The 24,267-nt window shown below is 38.4% G+C and overlaps 2 protein-coding genes across 2 annotated transcripts in view; both read right to left on the bottom strand.

Moving 5' to 3' along the window:
- Positions 1 to 21,137, bottom strand: part of LOC113510369 (angiotensin-converting enzyme-like) — a 28,581-nt gene extending 7,444 nt beyond the window's left edge. Inside the window, exons 1-11 of the mRNA XM_052898344.1 lie at positions 20,671 to 21,137; positions 13,798 to 13,874; positions 12,625 to 12,844; positions 11,622 to 11,985; positions 9,933 to 10,124; positions 9,146 to 9,260; positions 7,922 to 8,074; positions 6,502 to 6,626; positions 5,380 to 5,464; positions 4,361 to 4,454; positions 3,591 to 3,665 (exon numbers count right to left, since the gene is read on the bottom strand). Of these exons, the coding sequence (XP_052754304.1) occupies positions 3,591 to 3,665; positions 4,361 to 4,454; positions 5,380 to 5,464; positions 6,502 to 6,626; positions 7,922 to 8,074; positions 9,146 to 9,260; positions 9,933 to 10,124; positions 11,622 to 11,985; positions 12,625 to 12,844; positions 13,798 to 13,874; positions 20,671 to 20,751 (1,581 nt within the window). The 5' untranslated portion in view covers positions 20,752 to 21,137. The remainder of the gene's footprint in view (positions 1 to 3,590; positions 3,666 to 4,360; positions 4,455 to 5,379; positions 5,465 to 6,501; positions 6,627 to 7,921; positions 8,075 to 9,145; positions 9,261 to 9,932; positions 10,125 to 11,621; positions 11,986 to 12,624; positions 12,845 to 13,797; positions 13,875 to 20,670) is intronic.
- LOC128201424 (uncharacterized) lies at positions 282 to 3,493 on the bottom strand. Its single transcript, XM_052898346.1, has one exon. The coding sequence runs from the start codon at positions 2,985 to 2,987 to the stop codon at positions 1,863 to 1,865; it is 1,125 nt and encodes a 374-aa protein (XP_052754306.1). The 5' UTR covers positions 2,988 to 3,493; the 3' UTR covers positions 282 to 1,862.
- Positions 21,138 to 24,267: the final 3,130 nt, after the last annotated feature.

Genomic DNA, 24,267 nt, shown 5'->3' with positions numbered 1-24,267 from the left:
AACACTGGGTGAGGATTTTGTTTTTTTCAAGGAGAGTACCACGTTAATCATAGCATGTCCAAGTGAGTCTTGTATGGTATTAACAGAGACTTCACGGACTACGGCATTTGTACATACTAAATCTATTAGAGTTTCTGTTTCTGTTGAAAAATGGGTAGGTTCATTAACTACTTGCTTAAGATCAGTGTAATGCAGAAACTGAATTATTTTTGAAGTATTACAGTACAATGTGTCCAACATATTAACATTAAAGTAACCTAGCAATACGACATAATCATGGTTGGAGAAACACGAAATTGACTCCGTAAAGGAATCCAAAAAGATATCTAAATTGACCCATTGTGGTCTGTAAGCGGTTCCTATAAGAATTTTATATCCATTAACGCACATAGATAGCCACATTTGTTCAATATCTGCTTCCGGATGCTTAAGAATACGTACACGGAGTTCACGCTTGACGTAAAATGCTACACCTCCTCCTCGGCCGCCACGCATTCTCGTAGGGCGAGGAGTACTAAGCAGTCGGTAATTAGGTACAGCGGGTGCGCATCCCTCCTGGCCCGGTCGCAGCCAAGTTTCATTTATTGCGACTATGTCAGCATTATACTGTGTCATAGCCACTTGGAAATTATCATGACCTGTATTTAACGAGCCGGCATTGTAAAGACCTAATTTGAGGTATTTATTTTTAGGGATTAGGCCGAGTACGGTACAAAAAGATAAATACATAAATACAATAAGGGTATTTGAGTATAAATAATATAATGATTAATTTGCTGATATGTGGGTATTTCTGTAAATATATGTAAATAAATAAATACTCACATAGTAGGTAAGTGACTGTTAGGGATGCCATTCGACGAGTGACAGTAATACATGTGTGCTTGCTGTTACATTTAAGCATGGTAAAAAAGTTAGTGTGGAATACTCGTATAATATCAGGTAATACAAACGAGAGCGCACGATACATCAGGAGCAACATTGTACTGTGATGGTTTCCTTCCCTATAATTTTGCATTGCTGTTACAGCATACATTATTGCGGTATATTTGTAAGAAGTAAAAAACGATAAAAGTAAGATTTTTGTCAGGATTACATATATAGTATTGTCACAAATATATAACAAATAATAGATTAACAAATAACATGATGGTTTTTGATATATATACATGTTTGTGACATAATTGGCATAACACACATTCTGATAACAAATAATAATAAATACTAACAGATCAATCGGTAAATAAAAAATAAAAAAATATCCATATCCTCTCTTAAATTTCCTTTTTATGAGATTAAAGTAAATAGTCGTAAATATAATTATCAAAAAGAATATAATGTGCCGACATATAGTGTATTTAAATAGCTGCATCACACATATGCAGATATTTATTTCGTCTATTGTAACAGCTCTAAGAGGTAGTAAATTAAACAATTCACAAGTATAACAGAAGCATTGATATATTATTTTAAAACATGTTATTATAACTTTGTAAGAAATTGGCGAATAAAATATTAGTAAGATAATGATTACGAGCATGTAGCATTTCACAGTGCATTTATACAGTCGGCGTATATAATGAGGTAAAATATTAGCTACTACAATAATAGTACTAAGTAGATTAAAGCGATTGAATTCATATTTATAATAAGTACATATAATTTGTTTATTAGGGCCTGTTATGACTGTGTAATAAAAATCATAAAAACTTAATATCAAAATTTGTAAATTTATAAATATGTGGCAGTCAATAATACAAATAAATGGCCTGAAAATATTAATATTAACCCCCTCCGCCACCGCACAGAACAAGTAGCTATACAATAATTCAATGCTAAAATGACCAATAATTGTATTATTACTAGATTTTAATTGAACTAACATTGTCCTGTCCAAAAACCCTCACAAGATCAGGTACTGAGCCGATACGGTGACGAACAGTACCATTTTCATTATTATGACGCACAAAAATTTTACCGTTTCTAGTCCAAACAAACCTCCAACCACACCGCTTAGCGACATCACGGGCCTGATGAAACACATAACGGTTAATTCTAGTAAGTCTCTCATTTACATAGAATCTACAAGATGGGCCAGGAAGGCCAGCGTCCCCGGTGGTGGCACCGCGGCGTATACGGGCTTCATGAAGGAACTGATCACGCAGAGTACGCCTGGCCAACCGAACCACGATAAGCCGGGGCCGTAGTTGGTGTGTGGGTCCATCCGAGGTCCTCAGCACCGACCCCACTCGTGACGCACTAACCACATCCTCCTCAGACAGTTTAATTCCTAATTTAGTTGCCAGCGTTAGTGTAACATGTGTCACATTTTCACCTTTCTGCTCCGGGACACCAGATATTTCAATGTCATTGAGAAGGAGTTCCTGGTCCCGATCATTTAGTTCTGCTTTAAGCTGCTCAATAGCCTTCATCAGCGTATCCTCACATGATGTAGCACTCGAGCTACCCTCGCAGATCTGACGTTCTAAATTGTCAACACGAATAGACAGTCGATCAACGCGGGCATTGCAATTATCCAGCCCTGTCGACAACCTAGCCATATTCTCATTGAGTAATTGCATTTGGATTCGTGATGCAGACAACTCTTCTCTGAAACGACGTATCTCGAGCGCCAGCATCTGTGTGTCCGTTATATCATCTAAATCCCCGCGCATAGGGGCATCCGACACGATAGACATGTTGAGCTGATCCACTGGACTGACTGCGGCAGCTCCTCTACGAGTCATAACCCCTTGAGTCACAGTACGAACTGGCGTATCAGTATTGTCAGTTTTAGGCTGTTTACTGACACATAAGGGGCACTTCCATGCGGCACGATGCTCGTGTGACATGGCATTGCAGAATGATTTCTCGGCCACATTAGCACAATGGAGATCGTAAGCTTGTTTACAGATGCTGCAGCTCAAAAACAGATTATTCTCGATTTTCTTAAAACATCCAGCACATCGCATCACTCCAGAAGACATCCCGACAGTAAATTGGTGCCGAAGCTATAATGCTAGAAAATGCGGTGAAGCAATCAGCAGAGGCCGAACAAACTCCGATATTGATAGAAGTACGTTCACAAAATAGAAAGCTGCACAATATTTCGCGTTGTGTGATGACAAACTGTCGTGATAGGTTGTTTACACTTTCAACAATTAATAAACTTTTGAAATTGTGAACATAAAATACGTATAATGATTAACTGTGTAGGTAGGTAGTTGCGGTCTATGACTTGTATACTTATTCCACTCACTTTACACTTGAACTACTACGTATATAGTCGTGCTATTTACACTAATTTGAAGCAATATAATCGAGTAACAAATTAATATATATCCTATTTACTGCACTCTAGGTATACTCGTATTTATTTATTATTTCTAATAGGCGAAGTAGTTTTTGAGTTTATTCATTACAAACATACATACACACAAAAATTCAAATCTTTCCTCTTTATAATATTAGTTTAGATGTAGAAGTATGTGATATTGTACTGATGCTTCCCTGGGTTCAAGTCTCCCAAGACTGGAAAGCTCACCCAGTTGATGAAATAAATAGATAAATATTAAATTTTATATATTTACCTGATACCGCAGTTTCATTTGCCACCATCTTGTATTCATGTTCTGAACACCGTCTTCGAACACCGACCAGCGCCACTGTCAAAGGAGGGAAGGAATTATCAATAATTAATAATAATGGGGACTAGTGGCCCCATTGTTAGCGATGTACCCTGTCAGGTCGATCTCCACGGTTCTGAAATCCATCGTTTAATTCCCGGTGAAGTCATGATGTGCCAACTGGTCTGAATTCATTCTTTTACTTTATGCTACTTAGAATGGCGAACAAGCTGACGGTCCACCTGATGGGAAGTGGTAACCGTCGCCTATAGACATGAGCAGTACCATGGACATAACAGAATATACTGTTTCGCCCATGATACCCACCATGCGTTGCCATTCCTGAGGACTCAGATGTTATTCCTCTGTACCCTGTAAATTCATCGCCATATCCCACCCTTCAAACCGAAACACAGCCATGCAAACACAACTGCTTCACGGTTGTAACACGAATGGGACAGAGATACCCAAGCAATCGACTTTTGTACAAAGTCTCCTTACCTGTCCACTGTTGAACTAAAGCCTCCCCCTTGGGGAGTTTTGCTAGTACTTGCCACGGTTGACAGGCGGTTTGGCAACCGCAGTTAGGCTTTAGAGATGTTTTAAGAGGGACGCTGCTACCCATCCCTCGCCCTCCCTTAGTCACCTCTTACGACACCCACGGGAAAGGAACGGGTGGCCTATTCTATGCCGGGACCACACAATTCAATTAAGACCCATGAAAAAACCCTTACCTGGTCAACCATAAAGGCGAATGGTAAATACGCCACCTTCTCCAGCGCCATAGTCATGAGGAAGTTCATGCTCACTTCGTACGGGTCGTGGCTTCTGTGAAAGTAATAGTACCTGATCATATCGAGGAGGGGGGAACGGTATCGGGGTTGGAGGGGGGGGATTGTTAGTAATACAGGCTACCAGCCACATTGCTACCAATATACCATGTCAGGTCGGCCTCCCCGTGTTCAGCTCTGGAGACCATCGTGCTGAATTCCAGGTGTATTTATTACGATGTGTTAACTGATCTGCCATGTCATTTTCACCTGTCATCCCTCACTGGTACCCCGCATTAAAAAAAAAAATCTAGGAAAGGGGGGGGGGGATTGTATTGTATACAGTAGATTTGTTTTTAGAATGGTTTTCTCACAATTGAAGCCGGCTTTTTTGTGGTGTATTTGCTCGGAAATACTGGTATAAAAATATAGATAGAGTTTTCGAAAACAATATATTATAGCCTATTTTACTCCCTGATAATGCTTTCTATAGTTGTAAGAATTTTTGAAATCGGTCTAGTAGTTTTTGAGTTTATTCATTCACAAACACATACACACACACACAAACACTATATATATATATATATTTAAAAAAGAATATGCTCTTTTCTTGAAGGTTATGTTGTCGTATCGGTTCGGAAATACTGCTGCTGGAAGTTGATTCCAAAGAGTGGTTGTGCGTGGGAGAAAGTGCCTTGAAAAACGCACGGTGGAAGACCGCCACTCGTCCAGATGATTGGGATGAAACTTTAGTTTGTGGCGGGTTGTACGGTGGTGAAAATCAACAGCAGGTATCAATCCGAACAATTCCTCAGAGCACTCCCCATGATATTTCTGTTATTCCTGTCTACGGTCGACTGGTAGATAAAACTATATGTGTGTTAAGTCCGCCCTATACACTATCCAGGTGTATTAAAGTTTAATAAATAAATAAATAAATAAACTATCTATCTATTTATTCTCTTAATAATAATAGTACTTACTTGTTTTGATAAAGCCCAACTCGTTGCAAATGTGGCAAATTGTAGACCGATAGCGTGACAGCATTGGCTACCGCCTCGTGGAAAGCTGCAACATTGACAATTGTATTATCTAATCTTATATATAAAATTCTCGTGTCGCGGTGTTTGTTACCAAACTCCTCCGAAACGGCTTTACCGATTTTTATGAAATTTTGTGTCCATATTCGGCAGGTCTGAGAATCGGCCAACATCTATTTTTCATACCCCTCAATGATAAGGGTGACCCATACCCAAAATTTTTTTTTTCATTTTTTCGATTTTTTTTTTTATTTTTACTTTACTATGATTTAGTATTGAAAAATACATACAACTTCAAATTTTCACGCTTTTACAATCAACTGCTGTTTTTTAATCGCGATTTTTATATGCCGCAATAGGGTTGCAAGATGGCGATCGAATATAATAATTGTAGTGGGATAAATTTTCATGTATAGTTCTAGAAATAATGTATATGGTAAAACAACGTTTGCCGAGTCAGCTAGTTTAACAATAATATTAAACCATCTTTAAAAATATATATATATATATATATATCTTCACATTTATTACATATATTTAATTATTTAATAAATAAAATGAGTTATTACGCATTGAAAAAGATGTAAAAATTTATAAAATAAAGTAAATGTAGAAGTTCTTTGTACCAGAGAGAGTACTAAGTTGCATAAAAAGTTGTACCAGAGGGAGACTTTGTACAAAAGTCGATTGCTTTGGTACCTCTGTCCCATTCGTGTTTCTACCGTGAAGCAGTTGTGTTTGCATGGCTGTATTTCGGTTCGAAGGGTGGGATATGGCGTGAATTTACTGGGTACAGAGGAATAACACCTGAGTCCTCAGGAATGGCAACGCAGGGGGGGTATCATGGGCGAAACAGTATACTCTGTTATGTGCATGGTACTGTTCATGTCTATAGGCGACGATTACCACTTTACATCAGGTGGGCCGTCAGCTTGTTTGCCATTCTAAGTTGTATAAAAAAAAGGCAGACTGTCTTATATCTTACGTCAATTGCTTTGTTTACATTCTCTATAAGTTCTACTGAAATAGACTATATCGCTACAGTCTCCCTCTGGTGGCTCTTACCGGGGTTAGCTCCGTCCCTGAACATCTGCGGCTGGTCAGCGTACTGAAGGTAGTACTGTACGTGTGCCATCTCGTGGTGTGTGGAGATTAGGTCTTGCATTGTCACCTCTGTGCATTGCTTGATTCTATGTAAATAGAAAAAAAAAGTTGGTTACGAATAGCGCCATCTAGTTATATACTAAATGGAACTCTTACTATGGATAGCCACTTCTGTGTACTGACTAATTCTATATAAATATAGATAATCCTTAGGAATGGCAACGCATGAGGTGTATCACGGGCGAAACAGTATACTCTGTTATGTCCATGGTACTGCTCATGTCTATAGGCGACGGTTACCACTTTCCATCAGGTGGGCCGTCAGCTTGTTTGCCATTCTAAGTTTTAATAAAAAAAAAATGTCTGCCGTGTGCTCCTGGCATAGAATGGGCAATCCCTAAATTAAAATTAAATCAAATTGTTTATAATTACTCCTCTCCATCCAAAAGTTGCCTCAAAGAGATCGCTCTTAGCGAAAAGGTCGCCCATTGTTTTCTCATTGTGATTATTTCTTGTAATTGTTTATATTTATAATAAGTTTACTATTGTAATCTTATGGAGGAAACAATAAAGAGTATCTATCTATCTATCTATCCCTTCATTTCCCGTGGGTGTCGTAAGAGGCGAGTAAGGGAACTTAATGCTCGAGGGACAGGCAACGGTATCTTTCTTAAAACATGACCAAGGCTTAGCGACGGTTGCTAGATCCCTTTTACCAAACGTGGGAACTACTGTACACAATGTATTTTATTCATATTTCTTTATATTATTATTTTTAATAAGGAATTTCGCGACTGACTCTTGGCCACAACAGAATATCAGTGTTTTGCTCTTTTGAGGGCAAAGCAATAAACTGAGTTGTGACCATTTTGTGTTACTATGGCACACGCGTGAAGGAAGGGAAGGAAAGGAGATTGTTAGTTTATATATATTGTTTTTTTTTGTTTTGTTGCTATTTTGTTTTTCATTCTTTTATCTCTTTTACTGTGTATTATGTGTATGTTTGTATTGTTATTTGTGTGCTGTAAGTAATGCAAATAAATTATCTATCTATCTACTGGCAAAACCCTCGTGTGGGAGACCTATGATCAGCAACGGACAGTTAACAGCTAATATGGTAATGTAAATCATTATTACAAAATTATTTTATAATCCTGAAGGTTTAACTTAAAATCTGGTGCATGTTTCGTCATGATATATCATGTAGAAGTCATTTAAATCATTGGTTTTCTTCTAAAATCCACGCATACGAAGTAGGGAATCATGTTAGTAAACAAAAGCATAGACAAAACTGGCCAGTTGGAAAAGACGTGATCAAAAAGTTTAGAACAAGACAAGAGTTTACCAGTTGGTAATATTGACAAATTGAAAATAGGCTAACCTGTAATCGATCCTGTTGCAGAAGTCCCAAGCGCTAGCTGTACACTGGACACTGCGCTGTGCTGGCCTGACCAGCATGGACCCCCGCCAGAACTCTGGGGGCACTGGCTTCAGACCCATTGACGTGTAGAACTCTTCAGCCATTTGAAACATTCTGGAACGTAAAAGGTTTATATTCCAACGAATAGATATTACACTACTACTACTGCAAAGGAAGCGCCCTCTAGTATAAAGAGTTGTTAGGTTTTCGTTATATGTGGATGTCTCTGACACGGCTTACCAATTGAAGGCTTTACTTGTCCTCTGAAAATTCTGAGCTTAAAGGGACAATCATTTTCAAATGGCCCACATATTCTATCTGTCTTCATGGCAAATCCTTTGCGGGGTTGGCAGAGAGAATCGAATGCCAAAGACATTTACTCTTGCATCATTTCTCCTCCTGCATCATCAGACATTGCTTCCTGCATTTTCATAAATGGTCTCATACGCTTACGCCGGTTCTGGAGATTTTTGACTTCTCTCTCAGATTGAGCACGTTTTATCTAAACATGAGTTTGGGAAAGTAGAGGATTAAGCTGGAATAGAATCTTAGGATCTTTGCACCGCAGTCACAGTGGCAGGATAGCCAGCACTCTGGCCTGGGGGCCTTCCAAACACTTCCATTTTCCTTATACATGCCCATATTCCATGTATGTTTAAGTCTAATTTAAATTACACTTCCAAGATTTTAACTAAATAATTATAAAGACATTATATATATATATATATATATATATATATATATATATATATATATATATATATATATATATGTATTTATACATATGGCTGTGTGGTCCCGGCATAGAATAGGCCACCCCTTCCTTTCACGTGGGTGTCGTAAGAGGCGATTAAGGGAGAGCGTGCGATGGGCAGCAGCATCCCTCTTAAAACATATCTAAATCCTAACTACGGTTGCCAATCTGTCTGCCAAGTGTGGCAACTACTGGCAAAATCCTCCAAGGGGGAGGTTTATGTTCAACAATCAGTTAAAGGCTGATATGATGATGATGATGATGATTTATACAAATATGAAATAAAAATTACATCAACTTCTTGAACTGGGGGCCTCATTCAGCTTTGACGTCCAGGGCTTCTAGTCCGTCACTACGTAGTCAAGTACCTGGGTATTTGCTCGTCTTATTTCCCTGTCTTCTCTTAGATCCAACGTTAATGGCGAACTTACCGTAAAGGAGTGAATCCTTGACGGAGCATCTCGGCTGTAACGTCGATATTAGAAGATTGAGGAAACGGCATCACCAAATCCATAATGGACTTCCAGTTTTGGGCCCACATATTTCCTGAAATAAAGCAAATATTTATATTTTTAAGCAGGTAATTATTGGGAAAAGTATTTAGATTTTGTCGGCGGAAGAGGTTATCAGCAAAGGAAACGAGCAGTCTTAGTGCTAGCAATATAGCCCCGACCTCTCTATGTGATCTCTCCTGGAAACTATGGGCTTTGCTGATGAATTCGTTAGGATGGGCCATCTGATCCGACTTTATTTCTTTTTTTATACAACTTAGAATGACAAATAAGCTGACGGCCCACCTGATGGAAAGTGGTAACCGTCGCCTATAGACATGAGCAGTACCATGGACATAACAGAGTATACTGTTTCGCCGATGATACCCCCCATGCGTTGCCATTCCCGAGGACTCAGGTGTTATCTTCTGTATCCTGTAAATTCACTGCCATATCCCACCCTTCAAACCGAAACAAAGTCATGCAAACACAACTGCTTTGCGGTAGAAACACAAATGGGACAGAAGCGTTCAAGCAAACGACCTTTGTACTCCCTCTGGTATAAATTTTTCGCAAAATCTTCGAAGATTCTTCTAGAAGTCTATGACATAAGCCTTAATAACCTTCGTGATGCCGTGGTAAGCTTAACGCTTTGCGTGAAAGAGGTTTCTATTAAAGCTTGAGGACTAGGCATTTGGTGTGATTGTAATAAAAGTTCTAGCATTACCAAGTAAGTGAGCCGGAATGGGACCATCACTCCTCACGCTGGTCTCTCCATATCTTTGTACCAGTTTCCTCCTCACATAAGTAAACAACTGCTTGTACAGTGGCACCACCTGGTTGTAGATCTCCTCAACACTGGCTCGGAATGAGGAATCTTCGTAGGCTGCTCTCATTTGGTCCCCGGCGTCTCTGTACCCTGGTGAAGCAGAAAAAGTGACTGTAGTCGAGTATATGTTTTTTTTTTAATTCAATTCAATTCAATTTATTTTATTCGTTACAATATTGCATTGTGTTGAATATTTTTGCAAGTGACAAGAAGATATCGTAAAATATAACAAAACAAAAAAAAAACATGAAACAACAAAATAACCAATAATAATTGTCAAAAAATAACATTACAATCAATTTAAAAGTCATCAGTAAGGCATAAAATAATGAAAGAGTATTTTAAAATTCATCAATTGAGTAGATGCACCTTTCCAACAAAAGAGTATAAAGTTTTATTTTAAAAATTCTCCAATCTTTAATAGTTTTTAATGCAGTGGGTAATTTATTATACAATTTAACCGCTTGAAATTTTGCGCCATGTTTCACTATATTTAGTTTTGGTTGGACATCATATGCAACATTTTTTCGTCTAGAAATCATGCGTATATTTCTCTCTTCTCTCGTTTCATTTGGCAGACGATTCTTAACATAGTCTGTAACCACAATCAATACATACAAACCGGGTACAGTAAGAATACTATATTTTGTGAAAAAAGTCCTGCAAGACTGCCACTGCGGAATCCGAGCGATAGTTCTAATTGCTCTTTTTTGCAACCTGAAAGCCCTTTCCACATTGTAAATGTAATACCACTGAAGTAGTAAACAAGCATACGAACCACCTGGTGATAAGCGGTTACCGTCATGAAGCATATTTTTTAATGGATGATAACGGAATAGTAACTCCGCCTGCGTTATCGGTATATGCTGGCGGGACATCAGTGAGGGATGATAGGTGACGATGAAAGCAGGTTAGTTAGCTGATCGTGATGAATTAACCATGATGCTAGCAATATACCCTAACAGGTCGAGTTCCACGCAGTTTCTCCCGAAAACCATTGTCGTTAATTCTTGTGAATTTCGTCGAGATAGGTTAGCTGACCTCCTTTGGTCCTCACGTATCGTCTATCACTGGTGCCCCTTGAGCGTATACCGATAGCGCAAGCGGGATTATCATTATTTAGGCCTCCGTCTATTGAGGGCTTTAGCCAATATTTTCCACGCTTGGTAGGCGGGTTGGCAATCGCAGTTAGGCCTTTTTTTAATGGATGATAATGTAATAGCAACCTCGTCTGTGCTAATGGGATACGCTAGCAGGACATCAGTGAGGGATAATATGTGAGAATTAAAAGGCGGATCTGTTAGTCCATCGTGATGAATACATCTGGAATTTAGCACGATGGTATCCAGAACCACGTGGAGGTCGACCTGCCAGGATGTATTGCTAGCAATGGGACTGATAGTCCGCATTATTAACAATTCGTTTTCCCCTGAAGTTAGGCCTTTGTGATGGTTTGAGAGGAACGCTGCTGCCCATTCCTCTATCATTAAGTTCCTTTAGTCGCCTCTTACGACACCCACGGGAAAGGAAGGGGTGGCCTATTCTATGCCGGGACCACACGGCAAACACATAGATTTTGACAATTACCTGTAGCTACAGCTGCCTGATTGGCTAACTGTACGTATCTCATGAATCGATTCTTCAATTTGGGTCCAGTTTTATCACGGAAACTCTTCCATACATACAACAGTTCGCTTTCAATCCTCGAATGTGCTAGGATCCTCGATATTTCTGGATCCAACTGCATATCGCAGTAGTTGGCGAGCTCCGGGTTGTCTTGGTTGGCTTGGTAATGCTGGTAAGATTGCATGGTTGGTTGGTAGCTCTGCATTTGCTGGTAATCGGGATAGGTTGGTGGTCTTGGAACATGAGGGTCATATGGCTTTTGGCCGTAGGGGCATATTTTTGCCGAATTATAAATTTCTTTCATCTCAGTAATAAGTTGCTGTATCTGAAATAAAAAGAAATGATTGAAATGGTAAAGTATTAATTTATCTTTATTTTTTTTTTATCTGTGCACCCGTGCGAAGTCGGGGCGGATGCGAAGCCGTTAATATTTAGCAAAGATAACAACCACTTCTTTTAGTTTAAAGCCACTTCCAAAATCAAGCACCCATTGGGTGGAGATCTTTGCCCATTTAGGTTTGACCGACTTCTGGCCGATGTCTTTAATGCCAATTTGGGAGCGAAGTATGATGTTGGATATACGATGTATCATCATTATCGCGTCAGTCGCTGTCTCTTCATTGCTGAAATCCATTCCATAAGGAATGTTTCTAAGCTACCTGCATCCATTGATTTCTTGTAAAGCCTTTTAGGTCGTCACTTCATCTAGTGATGGTCGTCCTACATTAGCTATTTCGCCGTTTGACAAGGGATCGCTAGTCAAGAACCTTTCTTCCCCATCGGTTGTCGGTTCATCGAGCTATGTGACCAGCCCGTTGCCACTTCAGCTTGCTTACCCTTCGGGCTATGTCGGTCACTTTGGTTCCTCTGGGGATATCCTTATTTTGGATTTAGTCACGCGACTTTACGATCAACTCCAATACGATGTATAAAAAAATAATTTATTTACATTATGTGAGCTAACCTCAGAAAATTTTTCATCAGGTAAAGCAGCACGGCTCGATTGGACAATCTTGACCAGCTGCCTCCTGTTCTGAGGGTCCGGGAGTCTTGTGGAGTCGTAAGCGGCAGCTTTCCTCCAGGAGAGCCTCTCGAACTTGGAGCTGAGGGCCAGCTCCTCCAGCATCCGGCGCCGGTTGTACTCGGTAATGTTGGTGACGAATTTCCATTGGGACATTGTTACTCTGAAATGGATAGAAAAAAAGGATTTTGAAGATGCTAATTTTCAACCGACTTCAAAAAGAAGGAGGTTCTCATATCGTTTGTTTTTGGTTTGTTTTTACCTTAATCAGTGTTAGCTATTTTTTATTTAACTAAAAAAATATTATCTAGAAATTATGTATATAATAAAACAAGGTTTTCCGGGTCAGCTAGTAAGATAAGTAAGATGGCAACGCATGGGGGGTATCATGGGCGAAACAGTATACTCTGTTATGTCCATAGTACTGCTCATGTCTATAGGCGACAGTTACCACTTTACATCAGGTGGGCCGTCAGCTTGTTTGCCATTCTAAGTTGTATAAAAAAAAGATATAAAAAGAAAAAAGAAGGTTAACAAGTCAACAAAATGTTGACATTAATATTTATACGATAGTAACGTCACTTAATTTTTTTTGCCTTCCAGAAACCTTTCTACTAACACTTGAACTTTATGGTATGGTATTAAGGTTCAAATTGACTTTTAAACATTATTATGAATCGTTTGTATGGGAGTATAGAACAGTGTTGTATTTAGACTTTTTCAGGCAAACCTTTAAATTTTTCACTCCGCAAGAACGATCCTCGTACTTCAAGGAATACTTAAAAAAAGAATTAGCAAAGTCGGTTCAGCTGTTCTCGAGATTTGCGCTTAGCAACACATTCAACGATTCATTTTTATATTCTAGATTGTAATTGGGCGGTATCTGGGATTGTAAAAACGAACAGAGTTTCGTGTCTCCAGTCAAACTGTTTGTAAACTGCTCTCCATCCGAAGGTTGCCTGCAAGAGATCGCTCTTAGCGATAAGGTCGTCCATTGTTTTCTCAGTGTAATATTTTCTTGTAATTGTTCGTATTTATAATAAGTTTACTATCTTATAGAGGAAACAACAGAGAGTAAGTTCAATAAAAAAAAAAAAAAATTAAATCCTTTTGTACCTGTAGCACATTCCAGAAGCTTCCCTGTCATATTCTCGAAGGAACTGCACCGCTTCAGCTGTGTTTGTATTCGTACCCTGTAAAGAAAGAAAGAATTCATTTTAAACTAGTGATCCGGCCCGGCTTCGCACGCACCGGAGGGAGACTGTACAAAAGTCGATTGCTTGGGTACCTCTGTCTCGTTCGTGTTTCTACCCTGAAGCAGTTGTGTTTGCATGACTATGTTTCGGGTTGAAGGGTGGGATATGGCGTGAAATTACTGGGTACAGAGGAATAACATCTGAGTCCTCAGAAATGGCAACGCATGGGGGTATCATGGGCGAAACAGTATACTCTGTTATGTCCACGGTACTGCTCATGTCTATAGGCGACGGTTACCATTTTCTATCAGGTGGGCCGTCGGCTTGTTTGCCATTCTAAGTTGTTTAAAAAAAGGGTAGACAGAATTTTTGAAAATAACATATAAAGTGCTATCAAATTATCTCATCGCGTCAGGGGTGTTCTTCTCTAGAAATCTGTCCGATTCTAGAATAAGGGCATACGTGTATACGACGCCGGTCTCCCGAGGCGCTGCAGTGCCCCAGTCCTTTCCGCAACTGCAGTGTGTCCCCCCGTTTCCTTTCCCAAATATCCCTTTATTCCTCTTATTTACCAATTCCCTTTAAGCATTTCCAACGTTCCCTTCATTTTTTCCTCAATCCTCCATACCGTAGGTGGCGAAAACCATCAACAAATGCATTCCCAAAAAGGGTTGACGTCAGGCAGGCGGCCGGTCGTGAAACTATAAGAATCATTTTGTAATATAGATAAAAAACATATTACGCTGACCACAAATAATAATTGTGATAAGGGTAAGAAGAAGAAGTGAAGAACTATCAAATTATCTGCATTCCTATGATTATTATGATTTCTAGGCTAGGGGACCATGAAATGAATGAAGATCGACCTGATAAGGTACTACTATTATTACTATTGGCATTACTAACAATCCCTCCCCCCTCCACCTAGAGACATACTAGTATTGCTTACTAAATATATGTCAAGTATAAAAACAACATTATACAAAACTGCACTTTGTCACGTTGGGTAACGGTGAATAGGCCCTTCTCCGTTTATAACAGGTAATTATTTGTGACGCTCCACATTTTGAGACACATGAGTGACCTAAATAGACAGACAGTCATGATCTTTGACGCGACTAAAAGCGGTCAAGTGCGAGTCGGCGAAACAAAGGTATATTGCTGTCGAGCTTCTTTATATGGTAAACTGTATCATACAGTTTGGTTTGTAATATATATATATATATATATACCAAACAACATATATACATACAATATATAGTATGCAAATTGTTGGAACGCGGACACACATGGTTTTGTTGGCTTGGTAAATGAAAACGGTCTAGTAGATAGACAATTATAAGAGAACTATCTGTAAGAGAAACTATCTAGTCGGCCTATAAGAGAACCATCTATAAGAGAAACTATCTTGTTTGTTTATAAGAGAACTATTTGTAAGAGAAACTATCTAGTCTATCTATAAGCAAACTATCTGTAAGAGAAACTATCTAGTCTGTTTATAAGAGCACAATTTGTAAGAGAAACTATCTAGTCTATCTATAAGCGAACTATCTGTAAGAGAAACTATCTAGTCTGTTTATAAGAGCACAATTTGTAAGAGAAACTATCTAGTCTATCTATAAGCGAACTATCTGTAAGAGAAACTATCTTGTCTGTTTATAAGAGAACCATCTGTAAAAAAACTATCTAGTCTTTCTATAAGAGAAGCATTTGTAAGAGAAACTATCTAGTCTGTCTATAAGAGAACCATCTGTAAAATAAACTATCTAGTCGGCCTATAAGAGAACTATCTCTAAGAGAAACTATCTAGTCTATCTATAAGAGAACTATCTGTAAGAGAAACTATCTAGTCTATCTATAAGAGAACTATCTGTAAGATTAAACATCTAGTCTATCTATAAGAGAACTATCTGTAAGAGAAACTATCTAGTCTATCTATAAGAGAACCATCTGTAAGATTAAACATCTAGTCTATCTATAAGAGAACTATCTGTAAGATTAAACATCTAGTCTATCTATAAGAGAACTATCTGTAAGAGAAACTATCTAGTCTATCTATAAGAGAACCATCTGTAAGATTAAACATCTAGTCTATCTATAAGAGAACTATCTGTAAAGGTAACTATTTAGTCTATCCTTCGTTATATAAAGATGTATGCAATTAATATAGTATATATATAATAAGACATCCGTCCGTACATACATCACGCGTCAAGCGAGGTCGTTTTAAATAACAAAATGGCTCAAAATTGTTGTGACTCGGATAATTATTATTAGAGATTTCCTGCGATTTACTATGTATTTACATTTATGACCTATTTTTAAGTGGTTTCGAAAAGGAGGAATTTCTCAACTGGTCTGTACTTTATGTAGTTTTTGAAGAAATTTTGATATAAGGCATTTTTTTAATAAGAGCAATAGAGACTAGAACAGTAATTTTTTAATTTTTTTTATCCGTTTATATGTTTTTTTTTTGTGGTATCATACAAAAATTATTGCATCGGATTGTATGCGGTTTTTTTTTAATGGATGATATTGGAAATGCAACCCCACCCGCGCTATCGGTATACACCGGCGGGGCACCAGTGAGGATGAAGTAGGTCAGTTAGCCCATCGTGACGAAGTGCCATCGTCTATCATCGTACGGCTCGCCATCGACAGGGAGTTCACCCTCATACCTTACAGCCTAAATGGTCGCGTACAACGCGGTTTCAGAGATGCTTTCTCCCACGAACACTCAGGTTATGGAATGAGCTCCCTGCCGAGGTTTTCCCGAGAGACTACAGCATGGGGTTCTTCAAAAGGGGGGTAAAGAGGTTTCTTCAGGGTCGGCAACGCGCGCGTAATACCTCTGGTATTGCAGGCGTTCATAGGCTACGGTAACCGCTTACCATCAGGTGGGCCGTATGCTTGTTTGCCACCACAATGGTAAAAAAAAAAAATTGAATTTGAATTGTTCCTTCTTGTTCCTTTTAGAAGTATTTATATTAAAAAATCTATTTGACGTCACACCACGCCATCTGTCGGCGAAAGAAGGCACTGTCGTTGTTGCAAAACCTTTTCGAATTAACGCATCATTGTTTAAATGTTACGTGACAAACGGACGGAAGTTTTACAATGGATATTCAAATATACTTTCACTCAACTAGATTCGATGGTATAGGTTTTTAAAAGAAGGATTTTAAAGTTTTATTTATTTATTTATTTTAATACTAGTTGCAAACTGCGGCTTTATCTCGTATCGTGGTTTTGAATGGTCTATAACCTTCCTCAAGAAATAAGTTTCTACCGTGAGGCAGTTGTGTTTGCATGGCTGTGTTTCGGTTTGAAGGGTGGGATATGGCAGTGAATTTACTGGGTACAGAGGAGTAATACCTGAGTACTCAGAAATGGCAACGCATGGGGGGTATGACGGGCGAAACAATATAATCTGTTATGTCCATGGTACTGCTTATGTCTATAGGTGACGGTTACCACTTTCCATCAGGTGGGCTGTCAGCTTGTTTGCCATTCTAAGTTGCATAAAACCGCCATTTGCTCTCTCTGTTTATCGTAACGGTTAACAGGTAGAGAATACCATCAGTCCGCCCTGTAGACATGTTTTAATGTACGCAATAATATAAATAAATAAATAAACTTCCAAGAATTTCAATGACACACGTTAGTTACAAGCGGAAATATCCAAAAAATAATTAGCCGACCTGATTTCTAAGCTATTGTGGCCAGTCACGGTGGTGTACTTGGGCTAAACGACCCATACACACTCGTGTGATGACACTTTTTGCCAGCCTTCACGGTATGGTCAAGACTGCATGACTAGTGATGTGCCCAGTTTGGCTGACTCGAATACTAGTTCGAGTTATTCGAGTAATCAATTATAATGCACTTTAATTATTTTTTATAAATAATAATTAATATAATATGATACATGCGGAACTGCAGAAATGCCGCAAGTGTCATGGGGACCCTTAGGTTATGAATGGGACTGATCATAATTTTTTTTTGTGATTCTGTGAAATATGTTAGTTTTATATATATATATATATATATATATATATATATATATATATATATATATATATATATATATATATTGTTTAATGTTATGTATCTAATTCTACGGCAATTTTTTACCAAAAATTTGATTTGTTTTCGTGTTAGTTCCAAACTAATTTTGTGTGACAAATTTAAACTTATTAAGTACCTAGGAAATAAAATAATTATTAAACAAAATATGATATAAATAATATAAATAATAATTAATAACTAACTGAAGGTGAGTTAGGGAGAAGGCCGATCATTAGCAAGGGGATAGTAACCCGTTACTTTCATGGGATGACATTTTAATATTGCTGCACAAAAAAAAAAAATTATTTATGACAAAACCAGTTATTTTAATTTCAAAAGTAAACTACACTGAAAGGGGTGGCCCATTCTATGGCATCACGACAAATAGTAATATTACACATCTTGGTAATCCCTTTATGGACTCCCGCGATGCAGGTTCACCTAACGTAGAGTCCAGGGGGAAAGGGATTGTTAGTTATGGAGTCTAACTGACCTATTGCTAGCAATACACCTTACCAGGTTGACCACCACGCGGTTCCCCCCGGAAACCATCGTGGTGAATTCTAATGGAATTCGTCATGATGGGCTAACTGACCTGCTTTCACCCTCACCTATCATTACTCACTGGTGCCCCGCCAGCGTATACCGATACCGTAGGCGGGATTACCATTCCATTATCACCCATATAAAAAAACGCAGAGTCCAATGTAGTTATGGTTTTATATTTATTTGTTTTTAAATATATATATATATATATATATATATATATATATATATATATATATATATATATATATATATATATATATATATATATACATTAAAGGAAAGAAAGGAGGGAAAAGGAAGAACAAGGAATAGTTTTTTTTTTAATGGTAACCGTCGCCTATAGACATGAGCAGTACCATGGACATAACAGAGTATACTGTTTCGCCCATGATACCCCCCATGCGTTGCCATTCCTGAGGAGTCAGGTGTTATTTCTCTGTACCCAGTAAATTCACGCCATATCCCACCCTTCAAACCGAAACACAGCCATGCAAACACAACTGCTTTACGGTTGAAACACGAATGGGACAGAGGTACCCAAGCAATCGACTTTTGTACAAAGTCTCCCTCTGGTAAAAAATAGTTACAGACAGATCAAGGAAGAAGTTGGTGTCGTGTCGTATCAAGAGGTGAAGAGACTCGCTGCAAATCGTAGTGAGTGGCAAGAGCTCCATCGACAAGAGAGCAGCTTAAATAGGATGTATGTATGCATTATTCTTTAAGTGGTGTAATAAAGAATAAATAAATACTCGAATACGCAAAATAGTTAACCCAGCACGTCACTAGATATAATCGTTTAAACAAATTACCCACATATGAATTATATACTTTAGCTATATCAAGGTAAGATTGTCATTATTGTAGCCTTTTTTTTTACTTAACTGATTAATATAGGATCGTAATGTATTTTGGATGAATATGGAATGGTAATCCGCGCTATCGGTATACAGTTAAAGCTTTTTATTCACGCTTCCTTTATTCACGTTTTCACTATTCGCGGATTAAAAAATTCCGACCCAATTCCTATATTCGCGGTTTAAGATTTCTATATTCACGGATCTAAACGGTGCATATTATTAACAATGGATTAAGTATCTTTTATAAACGCGTTGACAAATGGAGAAATAAAAAAGTAAAACGTACCTTATTACAATTATGCCTAAAGTACGTTGTCAAATGCCAACGCCGCTGGTTCGGCTTTCTATATTCACGGTTTCTGTATTCGCGGTATATTTACGGATCGGATACACCGCGAATAAAGAGCTTTTACTGTACGCTGGCGGGGCACCAGCGAGGGAGGATCGGGGGTAGTGAAATCAAGTTACCTAGTATATCGTGACGAATTCAACAGGAATTAAGCATGACTACTTCCAGGAAGTGCTGTGTGGTCGCGGTATAAAATGGAGCATTCTTCTCTTACCCGCGGATATTGTAAGAGGTGATTAAGGAGACTTAATGATCGTAGGGTGGACAGTAGTGTTCCTCTTAAAACTAAAAGCCTAACTGCGGCTGCCAACCCGCCTGCCAAGCGTGGCAACAACTGGGAAAATTCCCCCAAGTGGGAGGGCTATGTTTAACAGAGGGGAGTTAACGGCTGATATGATGATGATGATGATGGCTTCCTGGAGGTCCATATGAACGGGCGAGACAGGGTATAGTACTAGTAATGGGGTCGCTATTCCCCATTAAAAGCAATTCTCCCTCCTTCTACCCGCGTATTTATATTGATCTGGGTGTTTTATAGTTATGTACGTATTATATCAATAATACTTTACCCGGGGTGATGGGATTTTAGTAATGAGGTTCAAAACTCCATCGGTAGCAATATACTCTATCAGGTCGACCTCCACGCAGTCCCCTATGGAAAACATCTTGGTTAATTCCTAATGAATTCGTCACGATGTCAACTGACCTGTTTTCATTCTCACCCACCCTTCACTGGTACCCGTTAGCGCAGGCGGAGTTATCATACCATTGTCATACATAAATAAATAAAGCATTTATACTCATTAAAAAGGAAAGTAACAGTTGATATTAATAAAATGTTTCGGGTAACGAACCTATGATCACATAATGGCAGTTTGTAAAACCGCCACATCGTCTACATATTTAATTGTCCATATCACAAATCTATCGTAATTATGATCATATCAAATATATGGCGATATTCGCTTACCATTCGGAAGTAATCTTCAGAGTACGCGAGCCGTGTGAAGAAAGCAAGCACTACGAGCACACATCCCGAGACACGCTCCATTTTTAAAAAAATAAACTGTCAAATCAATTCATCTAGTCAATACACTGTCTGTTAAAGTAAATAATTACTTTCCTAAATACACATTCGCGTAATTACAACATTTATGTTTAAATTAATTTTATATTACAATTACAAAAGAGTTGCGAGCATGTAATGTATTCATATTATGTAAATTACAATTGCGAGAATTTTTGGCGGCAATTCTGACAGCTCTTGTCTTTTTCACTCGATAAAAAGTGTAAACTTTTTTTTTCTTAAATACTTTCAATTAAATATCGTGTCACTAAGAGTTAAAGATATACGTTTATAAATATTTATAATACGATTTATGATGCTTTCAGAAAACTGTCTCGCGGCCTTTCTTGTCGTCGACTGGAGGGATATTTCCGTTGCTTTTGTTTTCTGTACGGTTTGATGAACACGGCACGGTATACAGGGGAGTGGCACGAGCCAAGATATTCGTCTACGGATCTATTTTCTAGTATTTTATTTATTAATACCATATGACGAGATACTATCGTGAATACTTTTATCATGATATTAAAAGATTATATATTTGAGATTATATATATAATATTAATGAAAATTGTATTGTAAATGTAATTATTGTATTTTTTTTAATTGATATTATTTTATATAGTAATTATTATAATTATAAAGTGACGTATCATAAGAATCTGTAACAGATGTTTACGAATAAAGATGATTGTAAAAAAAGTAAGAAAAGCATACATCACGGTCTAAATACGATTTATTTATTCATTTATTTATTGTGTTTTACAATATTAATATAAACAAAAGTTTTTAAAAATCAAAAATTACGGAGTACAGAGGTATAAATAACACTTTAGTCCTCAGGAATGGCAACGCATGGGGGGTAACATGGGCGAAACAGTATACTCTGTTATGTCCATAGTACTGTCCATGTCTTTAGGCGACGGTTACGATTTTCCATCAGGTGGGCCGTCAGCTTGTCCTTCTGAGATGTATAAAAAAGAATTTAACAGCTGAATGCACCGTGTATATGGTAGGCTCAAGATGCATTATCATTTTCGACCTGTGTTGCTTTCGTAATATTTAGTTTCGCTTGTGGAACGCTTCCTTCGAAGGATTATAATAACTTCAGTGTTTACTTATAAATAAATATAATAAACTCCCAGCAGCAGTATTACCGAACCGATAAGACAGCATAACCTTCAAGAAAAGAGCATATTCCTTTTTAAAAGACCAGCAGCAAACCTGCAATGCCTGCTAGTGTTGTGGGTGATCACGGGCGGCGGTAGTCACTTACCATCAGATGAGCTGCATGCTTATTTGCCCTTTGTGTTAAAAAAAAAACTTAAAATATATCTTCACACCGCATTCTGTAATCTCGTGTGCGCCCGCGCAGCCGAGTCGCACCATCGCGTGCGTTACTGCGACATACTCTACATAGAGCAATAATATGCAGACGGTCTATTAGGTAAAAATAGGGATGAAAGGTAAAAAAAAAAAATACGCTAATTACACAACTGTCAAAAAAAGAGTGTAATGTTTTTAGGGTTCATGTGTGTATGTATGTGAGTTATTTTAGTCTTCAGCATTTTAAGCATTAATATATTAGAAGATTTAATACATAAACCAGTTCAGACTGGTAACGGTGATATGCAAATAGGTGCATGAACTTTTTCAACCGACTTAAATGAAGGAGGTTCTCACTTCGGTGGTATCCTTTATGTTAACTGATTCGAGGAATGCTAATGATACCAACTTCATTATTTACTTATAAATCATCATTGTCATCATGTCAACCGCCAACTGTCCACCGCTGAACTTAAGCCTTCACCAGGGGGTGACTTTGTACAAAAGTCGTTTGCTTGGGCACCTCTGTTTCATTTGTGTTTCTACCGTGAAGCAGTTGTGTTGTGCATGGTTGTGTTTCGGTTTGAAGGGTACATAGGAATAACATCTGCGACCTTAGGAATAGCAACGCTTGGGAGGTATCATAGGCGAAACAATATACTCTGTTATGTCCATGGCACTGCTCATGTCTATAGGCGACGGTCACCACTTTCCATCAGGTGGGCCGTCAGCTTGTTTGCCATTCTAAGTAGCATGAAAAAAGCGAACTTTGCTAGTAGCAACTACTTGACGGACAGGTCGGCAACCACAGTTAGGTTTTGGTGATATTTTAAGAGCGACGTTGCTGCCTATCTCTCGACCATTAAGCTCTCTTAGTCGCCTCTTACGCCACTTAAAGAAGGCGCGGCTTTTTCTATGTTGAATTCACATGGCGGAGGAGTGGTATGTCTGCCAATAATTTTAGTCTATGCCGACGTATAAGATTTAGAACAACTAGATATTTTCTAATAGCGACCACGTTACGAAGATTAATAAATTAAATGTGATAAAAAGATAAATAGCAGTGGAGCTAAACGAATGAGAATTTTATGAATGACTTATATTTTTTTACAACTGACTTATACTTTTTTATAACTGACTTCATAAAGAAGGAGATTCTCAGTTCGGTTGTATTTTTTTTTTATGTTCGTCGCCTCATAACTCCGTCAGTTGTGAACCGATTTGGCAAATTCTTTTTTTATTTGAAAACATATACTTACAGATTGTTCGCATAGGGATTTTATAAAAATCGGTTCAGCAGTTTAGTTTTTAGACCAAAATAACTGGTTTTGTCATAATTGAAGACAGTTTCTTCTTGTGAGACACGATTTTTAATTATTAATGGGTGTTAATGGAATGGTAAGCCCGCCTGCGCTATCGGTATACGCTGAGTTTAATAATAAATAACCACGATGGTTTCCAGGGTGTATTGCGTGGAGCTTGACCTGATAGGGTACATATACCCTAGCAATGGGACTGATAGTCCCTCTCCCCCAGTGAGATTACTTTTACAGCTTCCATAGATTTAGAAGTGACTTTCAAAAGGAGGGGGTCTCATTAGGTCTTTTTTTTGTAAATTTTACAAGGCGGGGGTAATGGGGATTTTTTTGAATGGATGGTAATGGAATGGCAAACCCGCTTGCGCTATCGGTATATACTGTCGGGGCACCAGTGAGGGATGACGGGTGTGGAGAAAAACAAGTCAGTTAGTCCATCGTAACCAATATACCTGGAATTCAGCTTGATGGTTTCCAGGGGAGACCACGTGGAGTGTCGACCTGAAAGGGCATATTGCTGACAGTGGGACTGGTTATCCGTATTATTAACAATCCCCTCTCCCTCAGTATTGGGGATTTAGAGCAGCATCCACATATCCTACAGTCTAAATGGTCGCGTACAGCGCGGTTTCAGAGATGTTTCCTCCCACGAACACTCAGGTTATGGAATGAGAGAGCTCAGATTTTTCCAAGAGACTACAGCATGGGGTTCTTCAAAAGGGGGTTAAAGAGGTTTTTTCAGGGTCGACAACGCGCGCGTAATACCTCTGGTATTGCAGGTGTTCATATTCTACGGTAACCATTCACCATCAGGTGGGCCGTATGCTTGTTTGCCACTTCAGTGGTATAAAAAAAAAGC

This window comes from Galleria mellonella, unplaced genomic scaffold (genome assembly GCF_026898425.1).
Source record: "Galleria mellonella isolate WM207_F2 unplaced genomic scaffold, CSIRO_AGI_GalMel_v1 utg424, whole genome shotgun sequence".
NCBI lineage: Eukaryota > Metazoa > Arthropoda > Insecta > Lepidoptera > Pyralidae > Galleria > Galleria mellonella.
The sequence above is the reverse complement of the archived record's forward strand: the minus strand, read 5'-3'. Positions and strand labels throughout refer to the sequence as shown.